The sequence below is a fragment of the Motacilla alba genome, chromosome Z (genome assembly GCF_015832195.1).
Source record: "Motacilla alba alba isolate MOTALB_02 chromosome Z, Motacilla_alba_V1.0_pri, whole genome shotgun sequence".
Taxonomy (NCBI): domain Eukaryota; kingdom Metazoa; phylum Chordata; class Aves; order Passeriformes; family Motacillidae; genus Motacilla; species Motacilla alba.
The window spans coordinates 45,777,024-45,801,104 of record NC_052046.1 but is presented as its reverse complement, the minus strand read 5'-3'; the positions used below and the strand labels follow the sequence as shown (position 1 = coordinate 45,801,104).

General features: G+C 40.4%; 1 protein-coding gene across 1 annotated transcript; it reads right to left on the bottom strand.

The window, feature by feature from the left end:
- Positions 1-12,757: 12,757 nt before the first annotated feature.
- Positions 12,758-22,527, bottom strand: LYRM7 (LYR motif containing 7). Its single transcript, XM_038125901.1, has 5 exons — positions 22,411-22,527; positions 20,238-20,310; positions 19,550-19,620; positions 16,951-17,032; positions 12,758-14,893 (listed from the first exon to the last, which is right to left on the bottom strand). Exons 1-5 carry the CDS (start codon positions 22,426-22,428, stop codon positions 14,817-14,819), a joined length of 321 nt encoding a protein of 106 aa, XP_037981829.1. The 5' UTR covers positions 22,429-22,527; the 3' UTR covers positions 12,758-14,816.
- Positions 22,528-24,081: the final 1,554 nt, after the last annotated feature.

Below are 24,081 nucleotides of genomic sequence, written 5' to 3'. Positions count from 1 at the left end.
AAGAAGTGTCCTCTTTGTTGTGATTATGTGCATAGATAGTGATCAACCATACTCACTTTTCCTGGGACTATCTCTCACCCAATCCTGCATGTGTGTCCTGACATTGTACAGGGTATTTGGGTAAAACCAGAGCAATCTCTGGTTATTCTGTACAGCCACTGTGGTGCACACTCATCACCCTGCTGCTTCTGTGCTGTGCACGCACACACACACCCAACGCTGTTGAATTTTGCAGTGGTCCTGTTCCTGCAGCTAAATGCGGAAGACAAAAGAGAGACACAGTCATTCTGAAAAGCAACTGTGGAGTCATGCAGACAGCACAACCTGACTGTGGCTCTCTAGCTTTCTCTGCCTTTGGGAGCCATAACCTGCTCTAGTCCTTTCTGCTGACAGCATCTATTTTTTATCCTCAGCTGCCTTTAATGCATGGGTCATTAATGCACTGTGGCTACACAGCCAACATTCATCCACTCACTCAGCCAGACATCTGGAGCTCTGTGGCATTTGACCTCTTCTTCACTCTGGACCAGGCAGCGTGCGCAGGTTTCATTACACTCCCCGGTGCCTTTATGTTGCCACACAGATGGACACTCCAGACCCTGACGTAAATATCTCACTCCTGCCTTGGCTCCAGATGTTTTCTTCAGACAGGATATGTAAGTTAAGGAATCAACAGCTAATTTCATGAAGGGAGGAAAGGAGGGGAGTTATTACTATGAAAACAATATTGTGCTTGCAGGGAAAATACTTTGGACATAGGAACTTCAAAGCAGGACGAGTGATAAGAAACAGATCTCAATCAGAGCTTAATTTCCTGTTTTCTGTTCAAAACAGTCCTATGTTACAACCAGTGCACTGTTTCTATCCTTGCTAGGTCAGGGAGATTTTATCCTAATCACTACTGATTGCTATGATCAGAATATGAAGGAATAACAACACACAAAATATTTTTTCTATGAAAGATTTTGACCTGCTCTCTTTCTGCTGTTCTGGTAACCCAGCTGTGAGTATGGATTCCCACAACCTACTACCATGATTACTAAAACTTCTTTCTCTTGGCTCCCCATTGTCATTTAATCAATAAAGCAAGTCTTAGAACTGTTCAACTTGTCTATAAACCTGGCCTTATCAACCCTCTTCATTACCTTTAGCTCAAGGCTGCTGTTCTGATCATCCAGTCAAGTGAGAACCAGCTTCCCTCTTAGGAATTCAGCCTCTGATGCATCTCACCCTCTGCACAACCAGGCTGCTACCCTCACATGGTTTTCTCGCTCTGGAGGTGCCCTCAGTCTCTTTCTGAGCATCTCTGGGTTCTTTTCTTCATGAAAATCATGGAATCACACAGAAGCACAGAGTATATGGAGTTGGAAGGGACCCACAAGGATCATCATGTCCAACTGTTTGTCTTGCACAGGATGTTTCCAAGAATCACACCATGTGCCCAAGAGAATTATTCAAATGCTTCCTGAACTCTGTCAGGCTGGTGCTGTGGCCACTTCCCTGGGGAGCCTGTTCCAGTGCCAGGCCACCTTCCGGGTGAAGAACCTAAATCTCTCTTTACACAACTTTAGGCTATTCCCTTGAGTCCTGTCCCTGGGTGCCAGGGAGAAGAGATGAGAGAAATGGGAAAGGAAAGGAAAGGAAAGGAAAGGAAAGGAAAGGAAAGGAAAGGAAAGGAAAGGAAAGGAAAGGAAAGGAAAGGAAAGGAAAGGAAAGGAAAGGAAAGGAAAGGAAAGGAAAGGAAAGGAAAGGAAAGGAAAGGAAAGGAAAGGAAAAAGGAAGAGAAAACAAAGGGAAAAGAAAAGGAAGAGAAGAGAAAAGAAAAGAACCAAAATAGTGTCTAGAGTACTGTTCCTAGCAAGATGGAAGAATGAAGAAATTTTCAGTATTCTAGAGCTGCAACTAGCCTCTATTCTGGCATCAAAATACAAACGTAATCTGCATAGTTATACAGTATTTGCAATCTAAAACCAATACATGTCTACACCTAATGAAATAACAGGGACAAATCTGGGCTTCCTGAGCTGTTTGTGGCTTGCAAATGGTCCAGCTGCAGCAGTACCTGCTGCTGACAGATTGTTCAACGAGAGAGGGTACTGTAGGCCCAGAGGCTGTTGGATCACATCAAATTCTTTGGCTGAAGGAAGAAAAATTTTAGCCAAAGGGAAGAGTTTCTGTGGTAAATATAAATCGCTTTTCCTAGCTCTTCCTCTGGTTGTTGCATTCACCTGGCTTAGCTGATAAGGAAATTTCAGGCAGGAAGGTGTTATGCTACTGAAGGGAATTAAAAAAAAACCCTGTGGATTTCCAGGGGTCTGGAGGCAGCCGTGGAGGAGCATTAAGATCTTTCCGTAACTCCCCTGCAATGTTGTCTTACCCAGGTCTTCATGTTGGGGTGATGTCCATGTCCCACAAAACGCCAATTAACTCCCTTGGCTTCCCCAGTAGCTCCCCCCTCTGCTCACACTCCAGCACTAGGAATGGCCAGTGACCCTGAGGCTGGTCACTGCCAGCCACTCCTGTCTCACAGGGCTAGGGGCCAGCTACTGACCAAGGTGCTAGATGATGCTAGCAGATGATCCAGTCCTGCCCATTACACTATGGGAGAGGCTATCATGGCAGCAGGACTGTTTGGGATATTGAAAGTCTGGGGATGACTGTGCCAAGAGGTTAGAACACTGAAAATGCAGCACTCCCAAGTCCTGCACAACCCACTCCCAAGTGCCAGTAACAGCAGCTGCGGGCTGAGAGTTGGTACAACTATCCCTCCCTGCTCCCATGCCATGCACTTCCCTGAGCAGTGCCCTAGGGATTGCCTCAACTGTCCCTCACCTGGTTTCATTCACTGGGCTCCTTAGCATCACCTGGAAATAGGCCAGAGTACTGTCTGCCATTTGGAGCTCTGAGAAGGCACTTCTTATGGAATCAGGCTTTTACCTAGAATGCCAATGATCAGTTCTCTATTCACATCTCTAGCTTTCCTGGTTTTTCTGCAAGGACACATTATTACATTTAATAAAGGAGCCAAGAGCACACGTGAAAGCCATAAGACAACTATGTTAGTCTGTGTCCATCTAAGGCTGTACAGGTACAGAGATGGGCAGAAAACTAGAATACTTTATTGTGTCTTTGTTCAAAATACCCTTTAAGTCAGGTGCTATCTGTTGAAGCATTAGTATGCCAAATGTAAACGCATAAAGATGAGCATAACAAATGAGGGTAGTTACAGTGTCTAACTTGGCTTTGAAGCAGCATGTCCACAACTGCGCAGCTGTGGAAGCATTCTGTAGTGTGAAGCCTTGTCAAGTTTCTTGGACAATTTTGTTGTTCTATATCGAAATGCCATGTGCAAGCACAGGTTAGAAGGTCTGAAAAAGTCTTTGTTGGTGCTCTCTGCAGTTGGTTCTATGACTATCTTTTTGGACTGATATGTTACACACCAATATGTATATTTTTAACTGTACTACATATCCTTCTTAGATAACAGCCACATTGTCAGTAGAGATAAAACACACAAGACATGAAGCACAGAGCTACTTTCTCTGAAAGTAAATCAATCACCATGTTGAAGATCTACACAGATATTTTCCAGGGTGAAATTTAAAATGGCTCCAGAAATAAAATGAGCGATTATGCATCCTTTCTATTCTTTTCTGTATTGCTTTTAGACCACTGCATACCCAAAGGCATGCAGTGCACACAGGAGCTTGGCATGCTTTGAAGATTATGCCAAATTCTGCTTGCTTTATGCAAGAAGGTGCAATTAATTATATTGCTCCTGTACACAAGACAGAAAAGATTTAGTCCCAAGCTCCTCATTTCCTTGGCAAACTGTCCTTATAAAGCATGCTGCCAGTTCTGCAAGCTTTTAAGCAGTGGATTTAATTAGGCTGTTTATATAAGCGGAAGCATGTATTTGTTCAAATACTGCCCAGTTCAAATTCTATGCCACAGCTGAAATTTTCATATGAAGTCATGCTTTAAGGAAGTAAGACATTCCTTACTGGAAACCCTCTCCCACTCTTGTGGCAGTAATGGTGTGGGTGAGGGCCACACAGCTGGGGGGTTTAACATTGTATTTCCATACAGCACCTTTCTTCTTTCTTGTGAGATTGATAAGCAAAGATAAGGCAACAAGAAGCACCAGCCTTTCTAGTTTTAATGGACTCAGGATATCCACAGTGATTTACATGTTGTATATACAGCTATCTGGCATGGAGTAGGCTGCTGTTAACATTTCTCATAATTCAGCAGGAGTAGCAGAAACATTAATAACTCAAAAAGAATCATCTGAGGTATTTGGTACATGGTTAGCATCAGTCCCTATATATTGGAAAAATGGGAGAATTTTGGTTCTCAGCAAGAAAATGATAAAAATAATGATGGAAGAAAGACAAGATAGATAGTGGTCAACAGATGGAAAAGATAGAGAAAAAAGACTCTTTTCTGTACATAGTCTAAGTCTATTCTGACTCTGATACCCAAATTGGAGTCTGCTGTGGACCAACATTACATAGGTAAGCAGAACTAGAACTTCCTACTTACAAGAAAATCCTCTCACATTCCTGAATAGCTTTTGAATGAACCTGAAAAGTGGAATGGGAACAGTGGAATCCCACTGATTCATGTGGATTGAGTTTTCTCATGTTTAACTTTGTGGAAATACCAGGAAAGTCCCTGCAAATAATTTTTAGTCATCATTTCAGAAGTAGTATGCTCAAAATCCATCTGCTGTGTAAGGATTTAATAACCCATGCTAATACAGTGTTAACAGCCAGTAACTTTACCACATCTGTAAAACTGGCTCTGCATGGAGTTCATAAAGAGTGTGCTGCATTGGTTTAGCACAGCAAGGTTTTGACGGCTGGGGGGCTTCTGTGAAAAGAAGATCCTATGCCAGCTGGCTCCAGGATGGTCCAACCAGTGGCCAAGGTCAAGCCCATCAGCGATGGTGGCAGTGCCTCTGGAAAGAATGTACCTAAGAAGGGGGCAAAAATCTGTGCAGCAGCAATCACAGCCAGAGAATGTAGGCATGAGTGAGTGCACATGACAGCAAGAGCCTTGCAGACACCAAAGTCAGTGAGAAGGAGGGGCTGGAGGTGCTCCAGGGGCTGGAGCAGTCGTTTCCCTGCAGCCCCCAGTACAGACCATGGTGAAGCAGCTGTGCCCCTGCAGCCCGTGCGTGGTTCCACAGTGGAGCAGAGATGCACCTGCAGCCCATGGAGGACCTCACTCTGGAGAAGGTAAATGTGCCTGAAGGAGACCGTGACCCTGTGGGAAACCTGTGCTAGAGCAGGCTCTTGGCAGGACCTGTGAAGAGAGGAGCCCAGATGGAAGCAGGTTTGCTGGCAGGACTTGTGACCCCACAGGAGACACACTACAGAGCAGTGTGATCCTGAAGGATGGTACGCTGTGGAAGGGATTCATGCTGGAGTAATTTGTGAAGTCTGTGAGAAATACTCATGTTGGAGAAATTTGTGGATGACTGTGTCCCATAGGCAGGATCCCATACTGGAGCAAAGGAAGAGTGTGAGCAGTAAAGCTTGAACAGGACATATTCTCTACCCCTCTGCACCAGGGGGAAGGGGCAGAAAAAACCAAGAGACGAGTCTGGAAAGAAGGGAAGGGTGTGGGGAAGACAGATCTTAATCTGATGTTATATATAATATTTATAATAAATATTTATAATAAATTCAACTACTTTTCGCACATAGATCCTGTTTTACCCAGGATGGTAACAGGTGCATGGTCCTTATTCTACAAGCCTTTTGTTATATTTTCTCTCCCCTATCCATCTGAGGATGGGACTGATAGAGCAGCTTTGGTAGGTACCTGGCATCTAACCAGTGTCAACCCACCACACACAGGTAGAGGTCCAATGTGCAATGCTCATGCAAATACATTAAGACAAAAAAAGAAGACCGGCATCTCACTGGATTTTCATCTTTGTCACCTGGCAGGAAAACTTCTTACTGTAGAGATCATGGACTACAGAGTAGTATACTCCCACCAAGTGCAGCACAACATCTCTTTTTGTTCTCTTTCTCCTTGTGTCCTCATTTCTTGTAAGCAATGGTGGAGATGTAGGAATCTCCTTCCCTTTCAGCTTCTGCTGCCTTCAGTGTGGTTGAGCACATTGCTTCTAAATTACTTTAACAAATTTATTTCTGGCGTAAAACATTCTTTTCCAAGCCTCCAGCTGAATCCTCATTCCTATTTATTCTAATGTTGCTATTGAACATGCTCTGATACTGTGGGTGTTAAGATTTCAAACATCCTAACAAAAACGGTGTCTGCTTTACAGGAGACAATACTTCACTATGAGAAGTCACTGATCACAGTCTAATTGACATCAATGAGAGCTGCATGTCATGCTCTTCTTGATATTCTGTCTGCATTTTCCTTTTCCTCTGGTTATAGCTGTTAAATTGTCCCAGCCTTACCTAACCTTCTGAGGGCATATATTTGCAGAGTAATCATAGCACATAAGTGTGCTATTTTACACCAGCCAGCTCTACAGCTCATTCTTCTTCATTTCCTTATGTATATGGATACTGTCTTGGAGATTTATTTAAACTGTTTAATTTATCTTAGTTTATTCCTAAATTCAGATTGGAATTAACACAAAACATTATTTCTTCGCCTGTTTAATAACTTTTAAGATAGCATTTCCACCTCTGTTTAGCAGCCCTTAGCAATTCCTATATATGAAACAGTTCTCTAAATTAAACAAAAATAAATACATAAATAAAATAAACACAAAAATTCTTAATTTTTTTCTTGTTGCAAGAATTTCAAGAGCCCCATTACTTCCAAAAAGGTAGGTTCTTTTAGGATTCAATGGGATTTTAGTTTCAAATCTGTTCCAGATATTACATCTGGTCCAAAGCTATCCAGTTCAAATGCTATTGCATGTTTTTGGTTTTTTGTTGTTGTTGTTGTTGTTTGTTTCTTTAAACTTTTGTCTTTCTCTAATTATCTTCCTTCTTTGACATGGAGTAGAGGAAATAGCACTAAGGAGAAATCCCTGAGAGACCATATGACTTAACTTTTGTGGTTTTAGTTACTGTATATTTGATAAATTACTTCACCTGTTAGAAAAGTGAGTTTTAAATGAATGGAATTATACAAGAACAAATACAAAATGATGAAATCTGCAGCAAGCTTTACTGGATGTCTTGATCACAGACACAGTGTTGTTTACTCTTTCCCCAGGTTTTGGGGGCTTTTTGCGCACTCCTTTTCTCCTGCACATTTGAGGTGTTCTGCCCTGAAATGGAGAAAAAACATGTGCCGACATTTGCATGTTTCTTCTTTATTTTAAGTGTTTGTAGTTTGAAATACTCATTGAAAAGTAGTTTAGAAAATACTGAAAGAAATTGCAAATTGCATCTTAAAACAGAATTTCAAACAAATCTCTCTTAGGGCAATGGGAAGTACATCAAACAGCATGCTTTAAAGTATGATTCATCATTTGATGTAGCTGATGCATCATAACGTTTCCCATCTGACAAAGGCGGGTAATGCACCCTTTACAACTATGTGTCAAGTGTTTTGTCACTGGAGCCACAAATTCCCTCAATTTTGCCTTTTGAGCAGCAGCAAAAGCAAAGCAGTACTGAGAAGCATACCTGCCACAGTCCTGCCCACCTGAGACCCTTCTACATGGCTTCTCCTCTGAACACACATTAAAAGTATTGCAAAGGAACCTCACAATTTCTAGAGTCCTCTTTTTTTTTGTTCATATTGTTAGTCTGACATAAGTTCACGTTTCATTTTCTCATACCTAACATGCTTATAATGATTTAATTCCATATTTTCATGAAATTGTGAGAAGCTAAGAGCTTCGTACCTAATGTGTGAACATCTACAATATTATCAGAAAGTAATATGGGTAAAATTTTGACATAATCTTACTCATTGTAACATATAAGAGGTTTATAATGTGTTTCTCTTAGAGGAGAAATTTTCTTCCTTCATTCTCCATAAGGAATAAAATATACAGCCAGAAAGTCTTTGCAACTAAGTAATTGTTTATCTAAGTCCCACTGAATGCACCTGAAATAAAGCAGAAGCAGGCAAAATTACACAGAAAAATTGACTGCAAAACAGGTAAATGACCCTAAAACTTTCTGCTCAAAGAAATTACTTTCTGACTATGCTGCAGTTCTAATTATGACTGCAATGAAGCCAGACAAAGCACAAATTAATATACTCTTTGCCTTACTATTTCTATATTCAGTCCTGTGTTTCTCTTTAGTCTGAACATAATCAGTCTTCTTTTCATCTCCAGCCTGTACTGCAGACTATAATTAAACAATGAAATTTGACATTTATCTATAGAGGGAAATTGTTTAAAAAAAACACTTAGTACATGGAATTTTTTTTTTCATTCGTGCAGAATTAGTCTTTAGTATTCCTTTATTCCATTTACTCTTCCTTCTATGCATTTTAATGCTCTTGCTCTCATTCCTATGATCAGTCATTTTGGACTTTATTTACTGGTTTGACAAAAGCCAGACTTACCTCAGCTGCTATTGGACGATACTGCAGTGCCCAACTGAGACTACTTGACTGCTTATATTTCCACAAAGCATGTTTGGAGCAAAAAAATACTGAGGAGACCACATGCATAATTAAATAACAGTGACCAAAAGAATTAAAATTCTGGCATATTCTTAATATTAAAGGGAAATTCCTCCAGGGGCTATTTTCAGGTAGGTAAGAATTCCTTCTTCGTCTCTTTTCAGTACTATATAGGAGATCTGTTCCACTGATACAGTGTAATATGTTACAGAATAATAAGGCAAACTGCTACAAAGGTTACTATATATATTATGTAGCCTTTGAAATATTATCCAGGGGCATTACCGCCTGAAAGCCACACTCTTCCCCTTGTGATGCAGATAGACACAGCTATGTGTGAAAAATACAGGTTTGTCCCTCCCTTGTCCTTAAAAGCACTTTTTTTTTTCATGGGTAATTTGTCCTGAGTTGCCAAAAACCCTCCAAGAAACTGACTTCAGACTGTATCTCTGAGCATCAGGAGAAAATCTGAAGCAAAGTATGGTGGCCTTCCCAAGGACAAAACACACAAATGGATGGATAAAAGATCCACACAGCAACCGCAGTGCTGGCTCATGTGCTGTGCACCATGTCTGGTGGACAGCAACAGACCACTTAATAAATGCACACTTTGAACAGTAAGGGAGCATTGCAATGACCCTTTTGGTTTTTTTCCTCTACGAACTGACAGGGGAAAGTGTAGAATATTGTACAGGTCACTGCTTGTTTTGACTAGCACAGTTCTGGTGCACAGTGAGCAGAGTGACAAAATTCCTGTGCTCAGTTATGGAGATGACTTTCAGCTGGAAAGGGTGGTTCAGGGCAGCTGAGTCAACCTTCACCCACAGTCACTGACCTCAGAGAACAGTGCAGCTTCTGCTGCAGCAGCAGGTGTGACAGCAGGACTCTTCCCACTTTTATGGCCTAACACAAAGCATGCCATCCTCTCCCCCAGGTTCAAGAGGCCATCATTTCACCAGCTGTTTATTTAATCCTGACTAATCCTGGACTCAAGCCACAGCCTTTTGTGTAGATGAGATGAAAACCTGAAAGATACACCACAAGAAAAAGGAAAACATAATTTGAAAAGTAGGCGCTTTTTACTCCACCGTCTTGAGGCAAACCAGATTACTGAAGCTCTAACTAAATGGAAATATTTGTTTCTAAAAAGAGCAAATTATTTAAACTTATTGCTATTTTTCAAAGTATAAAGGCATGACTTCCTCTCTCTTTCTCTCTGCAGATTTATTCTTGCTGGCAGAAAAAAAAAAAAAAGCCATGACACACAAGCTTCACTAGTGAAGTCTTTCAACAGAATTAGGTATTTGGATATCTATGCCCCAGATTTACCCTCAAAGAAGCTAAATACACTTTACCCTCAAAGATGACTGGATTTTGACTATCAAAACATCAAACATGTATAACTGTAAAATCATGGAATCATCAAGGTTGGAAGAGACCTCTAGGATTGCCAAGTCCAACCATCAACCCAGCACTACCATTGTAACCTCTAAACCACTAACCCACATCACCCAGCACCAAATCCAGATGCCTCTTAAAACCCACAATAGATGGTGACTCCACCTGGGATGGTAACTCAAAGGGCAACCTATTCCAATGCCTGACATGCCCTAGCAGTGAATTAAAATTTTTTTTTCCTAATATCTAATCTGATTCTTCTGTCTCGGCTGAAGGCCATTTCCTGTGGTCCTATCACTGCAGGGACAGGAGAAGTGACCAACCCCCAACTCACTACAGCCTCCTTTCAGGGAGCTGTGGAGAGGAATGAGGTCTCCCCTGGGCCTCCTCATGACTAAACAAACCCAGCTACCTCAGCAACTCTTCACAAGGCAAGTTACCTAGACCCTTCACAAACCTTGTTGCCCTGCATGGGACACACTCCAGCACGTCAATATCCTTAATACCAAATACCAACCTTAATACTCAATTTGTGTTCCTCTTTTTGCTTTGTTTTAAACAATTATCTTCCCATAAAACTAAAGATCAAAGATTTGACAGCCTACCAAACTTCAAATTTAAGGACTGGATTTTGCAAGTAGTTTGGAAAGAGGTATCTGAAGCTGGGAAGTATTAGGTCTCAGCTCTTCCTGTAAGCTGGTCAGCCTTTATTTTTAGTTTTTAATTGTCAATATTTCTTTTCCTTTTGTAAAGGAAGTTTAAAGTACTGCCAGTACTTGAAGCTGTATTTACAAGTCCAGGGTGATACAAACAGGGCTGATAATTTTATGCAGCATTCAGACTACTGTAGCTCCTTCAGCTGGCAGGACCTCTAAGAAAAAGACTAAATGCTTATGTCACTGAAGTTGCCACAGGCTTGCTGATCTCATGTTAGCTGAAAAACTGAGAACTCAGCTCCTTAGGGAAGGTACAAGCCACCTTTCCATATGAAACTTTTAAGGCAACTTCCAGATCAAGTCTTTGTAAAATCACTTTGTGGTTTAAAAGCACTCCCTGTAAAATTAGCAACTAAATGCTTCCTTTACCAAAGCGCACAGGAGCAGAGAAGGGGATTAATTTTGCCCAACTACATTAGAACAAATACCTTGTTTCACATGAAACCGTTAAGAGTTCAACATGAATCCTACCCACACAAACCAAATCAATTAACAGATTAAATCTATCACTTGTGTATTATGGACATCAGACTATAGAAAACATACTAATGCCATGATTGATCCCTATCCTCATCTTGCAGAAAAACACAACTGAAGAAACCTTTTATTTTGAAAGTGTTAAATAAAGAAGAGGTAAAGGTGGTTAGCACCTTCATTCTAAGAGCAGAACTTAGTACTTAAACCGGAAATACTCTTCGGATGTATTTCATGCTCTCATAAAGCTACAGTGTATATGAAGTCAACACTTTGTGAAAAAGAATACCAAGGCAGAAGGCTCTAACAGCTGCATCTCTGGCAGATGATGCCAAAAGCTGATGCACAAAAGAATTGTGCTACATGGAATCATTAAGGTGGTATCTGTTCTGCAAAACTCTGTACACATGTGACTACCTTGAGCAGACCTGAAACTCGCCTGTACAAGCCCAGGTCTTGCTAAGCAGCACTGCTGGTGTCTCTGTACAGGTCATGGACACACCCCTGCACAGCAATGTGTGCTGGTCAGACCACACTGATCTCTTGGCTGTGGCAGCTGGGCTGTAGCAGATCTGAACAAGCACCAAGGCTTTTCCAAGAGCACCTCCTGTCTGCCTGCAGAAGAGCTCTATAGATTTTTTTTTTTTTTTGATACAGACATAATAAAACTACAGTTTAAAGAACTATATACCTTTAAGGCATATCTTTTACAATTCATGATATATACTCTAGAAGGAAAGGCACATGCATTTGCTTTAAAAATTCTGTTGTTCCAGTAAACCTAAAAGACTTAAATGTAATTGAACTGTGTTATCGTGAGCCTATTCAACTACAGTTTCTGTTGTAAACAGAAAACCCTTCTCCCCTCCTAAGTCATTAAGTGAAAACCCCTGTAATGACTTAAGAAGTTTCAGCTAAGACTTCAACCTTTGCAAAGAGAGATTGCAACAATAGTTCCTTTTTATTTTTGATTATTTGTATTAATTTAAAATATATATATATGAGCACAATCCTAGCAATATCAAGAACAGATTCATACTGAGAGTGAAGTTAAAAAGGGAAATGAAAATTGGGGTGATGGCTGGATTCTGGAATGCAAACCAACAGGTAAGCATGAAATAAGGGGAAGAGGAATAGTCACTACAACCAACTAGCACAAAGAAGCCTTTAATTAACCTAGTAAGCACCTGCTCATTATGCAGTTTGTGAGATTCTTTCAAGACCGAAAAGTTAAATTTGAAGAAAGCGAACACCTACTGGGCCCAGACAGCAACCAAGTCTGAGACACTTCTAGGCTCAGTAACATATTTGGATTCCCATTTACCCTGGTCTAGATACCTCCTGGATTCCTATTTAATACCACATTGAATAAGAGCAAGGAATAGGCCTGTCAGCCTCTTATGTCAATAGCCTTTTTTGTATCATCTTGATTTTCCTCATCTCAACACTGCAGAATTTGGTTTGTCTTTGCTGCTAGGCATGCACAAGGACAGTAGGAACATGGAATGTTAATGCACACACCATAAAGATACCACACAGGAGTGTAAAAACAATCATTCTGAAGACCAAGAAACTGTACCAACTATTTTTACAAGGTACTTTATTTTCACCAGTTGTGTATGCTACTCATTCTGTATTTTTATAATGAGTATTCAAGATATATGTAAGCTGAAGGACACAAATGCCCATTGAATCGCAAACCTGATCCTGTAAGTTGACACTTCCCTACTGTATTTCTATTGATGTATTCTTACTAAAAATAAAACCCTAGAACACAAGACAGCAGAATGATATCAGAGCAGTAGTCAACATGACAAATTTCTCCACTTGAGGCTTCCTCGAAGAGCATACAGAAGACCACCATCTACCACTGATATCGCTGAAGTCTTTTACTACCTATTTTGCATGGTAATTTGCAATACTGTTTTACATCTGTAGTGAAAGAGTGAAAACTTACCAGGCATCAGTTCTATAAAATCAATCTGAAGGATAAAATCTCTAAGGCTACACCCACAGCCTAAGGCAGTGGCTATGAGAGGTGGCTATTGGCTATTCTCCCCAATTCCAACATGCCATGGGATGTCCACCTTGATGGTTATATAATTTCCCAGTCTTGCCAGACCCCTGTTTAATTACTTCTGTTCAAAAGCTAGTCATTTCACCTGAGGCAATGCTCTGCTTTCTCTTTACAGTTGTCACTACCTTGTATTTTCCCTTTCTGGCATATGACTCTCTTATGCCCCTTATAGGAAAAAAAAAAAAGTCATTGTAGACAGGCTGCAGAAGGATGGGAACCCAGACATAGAATGTAGTCCTTAGGGAAGTAAACAATACCAGGGGCCTAGAACAGGACATTCCTTACAGACAGAGACATTTGTTTTGTAGTAGTAGCCACTAGAACACATCATATGGCAAGAACTGCAGTCATTTAATTCTACCTCCTATCATGTGCCTGGTGCCTTTTAGCTACAGTGCAGGGAGTCTCAGTGCGATTCAGAGGGTTACTGACAGCTGTATTTCCTGCTGGCTGCCCTGGCCATTGCAGCCAAAGGCAACAGTTTTAAAGAAAGGAGTACTTGTCACATTGACATGCTTTGTGAGAAAAAAAAAAGACTGGATGAAGGGACTAGTTTTCTGGTTTATTCAGCCAGTCAAGCCTAATCAGTACACATACAGATAGGCAATTCTGGCATCTTGGAGACTGAGACAACAGATAGAGCAACACTCATGATGCGAGACATATTGCCAGACTGCCTCACTCCTGTGTGAGGTACTTAGATCCTAGGGTGGTGCCTGCTATCAATTTCATGAAGAAAAGATTCTATGTATCACTGCAGTTGTACCACCTTCCAATTAAAATGGAAGTGAACCGATCATTGCAATGAATTCCACAAGAAACAAGGAAGTATCCTTTAAAAAACCTGAAAATTATTAGGGCTTACTAATCACACTTAGCATATATTCACTCTAGGCAAGTTCACTTGCAACTAAACAGCAAGGCCTTTTCTTTGGAAAAATGCCTCAGTCACTCAATGATTACCAGTTAAAACACAAACCACAAATTCATAAACCAACATCCTTAGGCTATGTTGTGTCTAGGTTCTCTTGTGCTGTCATCTGAGAACTCAAACCTTAACATTCCTGCTCATTCCAGAGTGTATGGGAGACGAAAAACACTAAACATGCTCTCCCATTTGTAAAACACAAATAATTTATTCAGATAAACCTTTAAGAATGCTCTCAAGCCTCACAGTATACTAGTTTACAATTAATGACAACTTCAGAAATCATGCTTTTGGTACAAAGCATAAATTTAACATTAAATGCCACAAGATGAGTTTTCATTACTTCAAAGAAGCTTATGATTGACCATATACTTAAAAATAAATATTATCGGTATTAAGTACTCTATTTAATTTTTATATAGCTTTGAAAAATTCTGGATTGATGGGAAATAATCTCTGTCTGAGAACTGCCATAATCAGAAACATTCCTGGCTCAAGTAAAACAATTCATTAGGGTACTTTTAAGTTCTGTGAAAGTATTACTATCTTTCACAGAACAAGTGCATGATGATATCCCAGCACTCAATAAAATCAGGGAGTTGATTTCAGTCTCTTTTTTCCTGGTAACAATATTTCATCAGGATTCTTGCTTTTTTGTTGGTTTATCTAAGTAAGGAGTGTTGTCCTGCAGCAGATCTTTCCTGGGTATGAGTACTGAAATAGAAAAAAAAACCAAAACAGTAAGACTACAATCTTATGGAAAATACTATTTCAAATTCTAAAGGTGTTTTTACATTTACAAACAAAATACTTAGTTACTAAAATGAGGATCTGAACTTGTGGTAAGTAGCCTCTATCTAGCATCTAGATATCTAAGACAAAATCATACTAAGATTTTACTTTCAGCTGGCTACCACAATGTCTTCCTGTCTCCTTTTATAAGCATTGAAAATTTTGATATTAAGAAGTCATAAAGTTTTGCAGTAACATTTAGCACGGGGGAGAATGGCATTTTTTTCAAGCCTGAGTCATATTATGCTTACTTCAGCAGTTTCAAAAATGAATACTGGATTTGACTCAGCTCTCTCACCCAAGTCTTGGAATCTAATCTGTAATATTTATCTTGTCACACCTATTTTAAAGGCCAACAGGAGAAGAAAGCACCTAGTGAAAGTTACTGCCACAATACTGTCACTGTTAAAAATAGGTTAGAAACTGCTGTAAAATAGTTGATAATTGTTAAGCATGTACTGCTAGTTTGGTTATGGTAAAAGGGGTTAAAAGGGTAGTTACAAGAAATATGGTACCATAATACACATAAGTAAAGTGCGGAACGAGCCAGCCTGGACAGAACTGTATGGGCCAATCAGGCACCTTAATCTTCATGCAAATGAAAGATCCAAAACCAAACCAATCCAAAGGGACAAAAAACAGGATAAAAAGGGCCATCTGACCCACTGAATCTGTGCCACTCAACCTTGGGGACATTGGGGACATACTGTTTTTAACAATTATGACCACTCTGATGAGTTTAATGAGTACAATTTTGTAAAAATAAGTACATAATATGTATGCTTGGCAGCCAAAAATTAAATTTAGAATTAGCAGTGACTGTTATCAGGAATCCAGTTGAAAATGAGAGAGAAAACAGTATTGTGCCATCATTGTGTGTATAAATGCCTCCTTGCCCACAGTGTGCAGTGAATAGCAAGAATAATCACAGGCTTTAACCTGTTGTTTCTGAGAGCTGTTTCATGGGGGAAGTGAACAAAAAGGAGGCAACAAGGTACTTAAAAATTCATGAACAACTTGGTGAAAATGAAAAGCATTGAAGAGAAGCCCATTTAAGATAATTAAACCAGAAAACATCCCTGACTCAGGAAGTGCTGCCAGGTGTGAACAGCTGAAAGAGGTGCAAATTCACTTTGTCCGTGCCTGGAATCACCATGGAAGACTTGACACTGATCCAGACTTATCTTTGGCCTTGACCATACCTGCTGTTTTAAAGTTGAATGTTTTACCAAACCTAAAACTGAAAATTGGTACAAAACTTTACAGACAACACTAAACAGAAGTAAAAGTAAACAATGTACACAGCTGAAGATTTCCTGTATTCTCTTACCACACAGTTGTATGCTGAGCCTACCTACTACTTCTCTTTCTGACTGCAAGATAAAAGAACTTCTAAACCAGGAATCAGGATTTCAGAATTTAATAGACTTTGCATTGAGGTAATTGCTCCGTCACAAATCTTACACAGCATAACCTAAAACTGAAATTGCTGGAAAAATGTTTTGGAAATGAACACTCAATCCTCAAAGAAAAACCTTTTCTATGGTCCGTATATATACTGCACTTGCTAATGCTCCTCAGGCAGCTCTTCCGTATTTGGTAGAGCAGGCACCTTCAGATAGGTACTGCGGCTACTGCCTTTTGACATATGCTGACTGAATAGCCTGTACATGCATGCTGACTACTATCTAATTGCTGACCTTCCTAATAGTTACAGCTAGTTAAGGGCATTAAAAATAATCACTGCCTCTTTTCTACCAGCCTCCATACTTCAAAACATTTGTATGGAAACTTGGTACCTTTGAAACCTCTGCCTGTCCTAGGTAGTGACATTAATGAATAGCTTACATTAAGAATTTTGCCAGAGAATAACAGACAGGTTGTTAGCCTCACTATTCCTTTCCTTATTTTTACATTCTATACTTATTTACTAAACTGTAACGTATTTAAGTATCTTCTTAGCATGCAGGCTTACTCACCTATTTTGTCAGAATCTGTGTGAACCGCCTGAATAACAGAAGTTCTGAGAATCACTTCAACATCTGAAGCTATTTTAAGAAGCTAGTAAAAGGAATAAGAAGAGAGGAACAAGAGAGTAATTTGAATTATATGTGACTGTTTCTGAAGATATTTTCCATATTAGACAATTATTCAAATAATAAAATAATTTGGTTATACTACTCAGTTACTTATGTACTGTGTATACATTGCTTTTGCCTTGGGGATCCTGGAATAACTTACAGATTGACATGGAGCACATAGTAAGGGAAACTCTGGCTGAGTAACATACACCAGTACATACATCTACACACCCAATTAAAACTGCAAATGAATAAGGTGAAATGCAACTACAAAACAAATTAACTAGTTTCCAATTATCAAAGACACTCACTCACGCCTCAATAACATTCGACTTCCCATAGTGAAAGAGCAATCTCATTCTCTCAACACTACTGCTCCTGAAATAAGGAGACAAAAACAAGGGCAAAACATGACAAGAATTAAGAATATTGAGGTTTCACAGTAGAACTGTGCAGAAACAAGGCACTACCTCAAGACTACCTGAGGTATTAGTATTTGGCAAAAGGCCTAGAGTTCCTTCTCTCACTAAGAGGACAAGCTGCAACACCCTTGCTAAATTTACTGAGCCATTAAGAGAAGTCTAATACTTGTTTGCATGATGCCTGTGTCAGAAATAAATGATATGCTCAAGTGAGACATTTCAGGAGATATGCTCACACTAGGAAGCGGCGCGTACCAACAGAAGTGGATCTTTGCAAAGGTTAGAGCTCGCCATATACTTGCCATCTACACTGCACTTCTCATGCTCTTCCCTTTTAAGGCCTTGGAGCAGGAACCCTTCAGTTCCCCCTGCTGAAAGCCATTAGCAGCCAGGCTGCATGCTCCTAACTACAGCTTCCTCTTCAGATTGACCCTAAGGGAATTCTGCTAGTTGGTCTCACAATTTACATAACAAAAAAAATCACAGGAAGTGGAAAAAAACCAAAGTAACTTCATAAGTGCACTCCTGATCTGAATGAAAACTAGTGCATTAGATTCAGCTACTACATTTCTCATTCTCATAGTGTAGACAGCTACTTTGATCTCCTTATGTCACTGCAAGCTTCACATGTATAAGTACATAGAGATACATAGTGTTGTCATATTAGAATACACTGTAGTTTTCTATTTTGGCTGGTCAATACTCTTTTTAGTTGCTTTCCAAAGCAGAACATTAACAGCACCACATTCATGTAAGCAAGCGCTCGAACAGGCGCTTGAACAGGCGCTTAAGTCCTGTATAAAACTTGATTCAGTTTCTCTGCAACTAAGTCTTTTCAGTGTATACATGTAATAAATATGACAGCATCTGTGATAGGAGTTCTAGGAGTGTGTGGCTAGGATGGAAATCTAGTATTTCTTTCACTGACAGAGTTAATCAAATATCAACTAACCCATATTAAAAAATCACATATGTGGAATTTGTAGGATGCCTAGAAAACAAATACAGATTTCAGAATTGCAGCAAATACTTTTCCTGTACATCTATTTAAAAAAAAAACAACCCTGAACACATAACTTAGCTGATCAGACAGTGGTAGCACAAACACTGAGTATTAATACAGGAGGCAGATAACAAGCTGAAATTCAGGAACTCCTAAATAAAAGGTCAGAACTATTTACATTACTGGTCAGTGGCTGGCATGAGGAAAAGGTTTACACTTTATTTCTTCAAGGGACAGATGTAGGCACTTTCTTCCAACCAGTGCCCAGTGACAATGTAAAGACAGTCTGATAAAAGGCTGAACAACAACGACTAAGTTATTCAGTTATTCAGTTGTTATAACAACAAGGATATAGTTATTCTATATGAATGTAAATAGCTAAAATAATCTAAAACACAGAAGTTCCCTTTCAGTTCACAGTAACTTTCAGGAAAAAATGACTCAACAAAAAGTGTTAAGGCAACAATTGAGCAAAGGTAACAACTTAGTGAATTAACAAAATGTTTGACTTTTAATGCATGGTAAAGAAAGAAGCAAAAAATCCCTTTAGTATAATTAAGATATACTACAACAATTCTATACTACAATCAATCATAGTAATTTTCTGGGTTTTGCCTTCCACAAAGATGCTGAGTCATTTGTGATAGTAACTGAGCAGATTGTTTAATTTGTCTGCTTGTTTCTGTTTGCCTAAGAAACAGTGAGCAGGCACATTTAAGAAACCACAGTGCAGACAGGTATTATGAGCAAAACATAAAATATTTACATGAAAATTTCAACTTCAAACATTATCTCACAAAATTTTATTATAAACTTCAAAATAATCACATTGAACTATCAGAACACACTTTCTACTGATGTACTTTTGTATGTACAAGATTCTATAACCACTGGTGATATCTAGGTATTTATAAACAAAGATCCATGTAGAAGTCTTTCTAAATCAACCAGGCTTTCATAATGTCTCAATGTGTTTACATTGGTTTTGAGATCCTTTAAGTAAAAAACTAATTTCTAAATATTCATACGTAAAGTAGGAAAAAAGCCCAAACAACAGAAAGCAACAAAATACCTCATTAATCTTCTCTTCAGATGTCTCATCTCGGTTATTTCTGAATTCTTCATTTATCTTTTGTCTTGCAGCTAAGTAAAGCAAACAAAAAACTAAAGCGTGAACAAAAATTGTATTTTGAATTTGCCACTGCCCCAAAGTTAAGAATCTTCAGTCCTTCGTGGCACATTCCTGGGGCGCTCTGATCAAAGTATTTCAACGTAAGATCTCCATATAATTCACATGATGTCACCTTTTAAATTGACTGGTATACAAATAAAATAAGATTCCCAATTTAGCATTCTGTATTGCATACACAAGGTTCTAAAAAAGCAGGATTAATCCCTTGAGGAAAAACCACATTTAAGAGAATTAATTAGTACAGCTATCCATGCTCTGGCTGGACTGAAGAGAAGTTAAAAAAAAACAACAAAAGAAAAATATCTCCCCTGAAGATCAGGAACTTTTAAATAAGAGATGTTTCCCTTCCAAAATATGTGATGGGTGCTTGAATCTAAGGACCTTTTTTTTTTGTTTCAAATTAAAGAATATCTGGTTATGGACACACAAGTTTTCCCAATTATTATTTGAAAATTATGGGAGTAATTTGGAGAAAGATTATGTTAAGAATTATCTTTTTTTCTTTATTCCGATAAGACAGTTCCACGAAATACAGGTAAGCACACACCACACAAAACAAGTATCTCACCTTCAAGGGCTCTTGTATCATTTTTAAAAACTTCTTGCCGTGTTCTGTGCAACAACTTAAAAAGCTTCAAAACCTGCCAATACAACATCAATAGAATTAACTTATTTGCTAGCAGGATTGTTAGTTAAAATGAACATGTTACAACTGAAAATGTTTTGGTTTAAATTTCATGTTCTTTCCATTCAGTACAGAATTTGTTACAGAATCAATATCTTTGAGGCTTTATCTAAATTCCTGATTAAAACCCTTGCAGCCAAAGCAGATGTGATGTCATCAAAATCTTAGGTCTAGATATTTCAAATTACCCTAAAATGCTGGCACTACATCCTAAATAATTATTTGGCATGATGGAAATACAATCCTGAAAATACATGGACATAAGCATTATTCATTGTGCCAATGTCAAATAAACCTAATAGAACTGGAATAACTGTAAAAGTCAGGTTATTGAAGGAATTATCAAAGTTACATCAGTGCATATTCTCTAGCTATGGAAGAAGATAGAAAAAGAAATGGCTGAAGTATTCTCACATAAAAACCTTCTACAAGTGGTGTGGCACAACCACACAAAGTCCTTCCCTTAAATACAACTGCCAGGTCAGCAAATGAACACTTCAGTAAAAGCAAACACCTAGAAAGTTAGGATTTACAATGCAGAGGAGACACACGTGAATATGTATGAAAATCAAACCCCTGGAGAATCACAGCTCACAGTCATGTGGTTTTGATCATCCATACAGACTGCAATGAATTACAGAAACCCTCAAATCCTTATGAGACTTTTTTGGTGTCTGCCACACTGAAAAGAATCTCTGACAAGCACCAGAAAAACATAATCTTGATAACAATATGCCTTTTGAAGCTCCTTCTAGTACTTCCTATCATGTTTTGGCATCTCTAGAGGGCACAATTCCAGGTACTTCATAATAATCTCAATTTGTTGTCTCACGATTAGTATTCCAAGTATTTTTTAGAAGGATATAGAAGAAACACAGGGCTGTAACTCAGAAAAAACCCAGCAAATGAACAGAGCCATGTTGCCTTTAACTGCGCCATTCCCTAGATGGATGAATCTGTGGAAAGTAAACCTACAGAATTAAAACACAACAAATAAACTTCTTGTTTCACAGATATTTTAATATCCTAAAACTTTTATATCCCATAGTATATTTGCCATCTTTTCAAGCAGCAGATTAATATTTCATGTGGCTTTATGTTGAACACATGTATGGCAAAACTTGAAATTTTTATGGTTATTTTAAACAATTTGTGAGCCATTTTCAGGCATCTTCCTACCCACACAGAAGTCTATAGGCTCCTCACAAGGGGAGAAGGAGGAACAGGAACCAACCTCCTCACTGGCATCCAGTGACAGGATTCAAGGGAATGGCCTGAAGTTGCGTCAGAGGGCACTCAGGCTGGGTATCAGGAGAAGGTTCTTCACCCAAAAGGTGGCTGGGCACTGAACAGGTCAGTGTTACAGCACCCCAGGTCAGTGGTCACAGCACCAGCCTGACAGAGTTCAGGAGGCTTTTGCACAACTCCCTCAGGCACATGGTGTGACTCCTGGAGACGGTCATGTGCAAGACCAGGGGCTGGACTCCATCATTTTTGTGGCTCCCTTCCAAGGATATTCTCTGGTTCAACTTCTCCAAACCCCTCCTGGAAACTTTTCACCGCACCAGCCACAATGAAGAAAAGCTGTATTAGATGGTATTGATCAGGATGTATCAATGCAGACACCTCTGACCTCTACAGCCACCTGCCTTAACAGAGAGCTCCGCGAATACCTGTGACTGTACACCCAAAACTAGGCTTCAAGACACTTCCGAGAGAGGTACCGATAGGAAATTACACCGCAGTAATGCAAGGGCTTATTAATTCTTAGATCCCCGTTTTTCCCTATCTTACTCCCACGAGACGTGCTTTTGATGTATTTTAACCTCTGCCTAGCACATTTCTCCCTTCCTTTTCCCGCAATGGCCTTTGCGCGCAAACCGCTACTTTCCTGTACCTAGTGTTTTATCCTTCTTGTCCTGGAAGTCTATGTTTTTGGCTCTACAAAAGCTACACAGCTGCAGCCTCCCAGCACGGACAGAATACGTGTGTATGTGTGTGTGTGTGTGTGTGTGTGTGTGTGTGGTGTGTGTGTATATGTGTGTGTGGCACTCGCCTGCCCGCGGTTCCCCATGGCGCCCACCGCCGGCACCGTCCCGCCGCCGGAAGTGTCGATCCGGGACGAGCCGCACCCTCCCGCGCTGCTGCCGGTGCCGCCGCCAATGCTGTCCCCCGGGGGCCGCCCGCCGCCGCCGCCAGTTCCGAGCAGCCTCTGCGCCCCCTCCGCGCTGCCGCCGCCGGCGGCGGGACTGACGCGGCCTTCACAGACTCACAGAAGGGACTCCCAGCTCAGCCTGGAATGGACCACAGGGTGTCGTCTGGTCCAACGTCCCTGCTCAGGCAGAGACATCCCAGAGCACGTGGCACAGCGCTCTCTCAGTCTCCAGACAGTTCCATCCCCACTGGGGAAGACTCCGCAAATTAACTGAACAATTTGCTCCTGTATCCGTTCATCCGCTCAGTAAAGAAGTTTTTCCTCGTGTTCACAGAAACTTCCTGTTTTAGAAACATCCGTTTCTGTCCACTGCCCCAAGTGCTGTTGCTGGGCACTGCTGAGAGCAGCCTGGATCCTTCCTCTGACCCCTTTCCTTCAGATACTCACAGACATTGATGAGGTCCTGTCTCAAAGCTGATCGTGCCCAGTTCTCACAGCCTTTCCTCAAAAGAGAGATGCTCCAGTCCCATCTTCACTGCCCTCCGCTGCACCCACTCCAGGAGCTCCATGTCCTTCTTGCACTGAGGAGCCCAGAACTGGACACAGCACTCCAGATGTGCCTCACCAGGGCACAGTAGAGGGACAGGATCACCTCCCTTGAGCTGCAGGCACTGCTCTTCCTAATGGATCCAATTGGCCTTCTTGGCTATCCAAACAGTGCCAATCCTTGGTGTGCCAAGGTCTGGCAGGAGGCTGCCACTGCCTGCAGGAGGAGCTGCAGGGGGTCCATAGCAGGCAGGCAGTGCTGCCCATAGGCTCCTCAGTCCATTGGAGCAGTCAATGGCCCAGGGACCCCAGCCCTCCAAGGGGACCCGCAGTGGGGATTGAGGGGCTGCTCCCTGCCCAGCACCCCCTGCCAGGGTCTGCACATCATTGCCCAGGGTGGCACAAAGATGAGTGTGTTCTACTCCTTCTTCTAAACAAAATTATAATTGTTTCAAATGGGTAACTGGACAGCCATCAGTTTCTGTGCGACACATAGAATGGCCAATAAATGATGATGTTTGCTGCTTCTTCAATTCAGTTTTTATTTTGCAAGACTGTTTCCTTGCTCTTGCAGTTAGAACAACCAACAGCAGTTCAGAATCCTTCCTTATCTGGGGTGCTGCCTTCTTTCCCAGTCTATTTTTTCACAATTTCAGAAGAAAAGTTGTCACAATTCCTTGTTTCTGTGCTTATCAGTAGTATCTCAGGACCTCTCCAGTTTCTAGGTATCTGGCTGTACTTAGAAGAGGCCAGTTGCACTTTTCAAGGACACTTTTGGTTCTCAGGATGACAGCTGCCAAGCTGGCAGGCTTTTTTTCTGCTGGTGTTATCCAACAGGCATATTTTTCTGTTCAGTCATTTCTCCTCTCTAGTCAGGTCACTTTCTTGGCTGTTCACATCAAGTTCCCCACAGCACTGGCTTGCTCACACCCTGACCAACCCAGTCTTGGCCAGGCCACATCATGGCCATGCCAGGTACATCTATAAAACTGAATTGCCATTCTCTTGAAAAACAAACAAGCTTAT

What these genes read in the sequence shown, in the direction of transcription:
- LYRM7 (XM_038125901.1), bottom strand. An exon ending in TGATACAAGAGCCCTTGAAG is followed by an intron (nt 19,621 to 20,237) that starts GTGAGATACTTG and finishes TGCTTTACTTAG; the next exon opens with CTGCAAGACAAAAGATAAAT. An exon ending in CTGAAGAGAAGATTAATGAG is followed by an intron (nt 17,033 to 19,549) that starts GTATTTTGTTGC and finishes TCCTTTTACTAG; the next exon opens with CTTCTTAAAATAGCTTCAGA.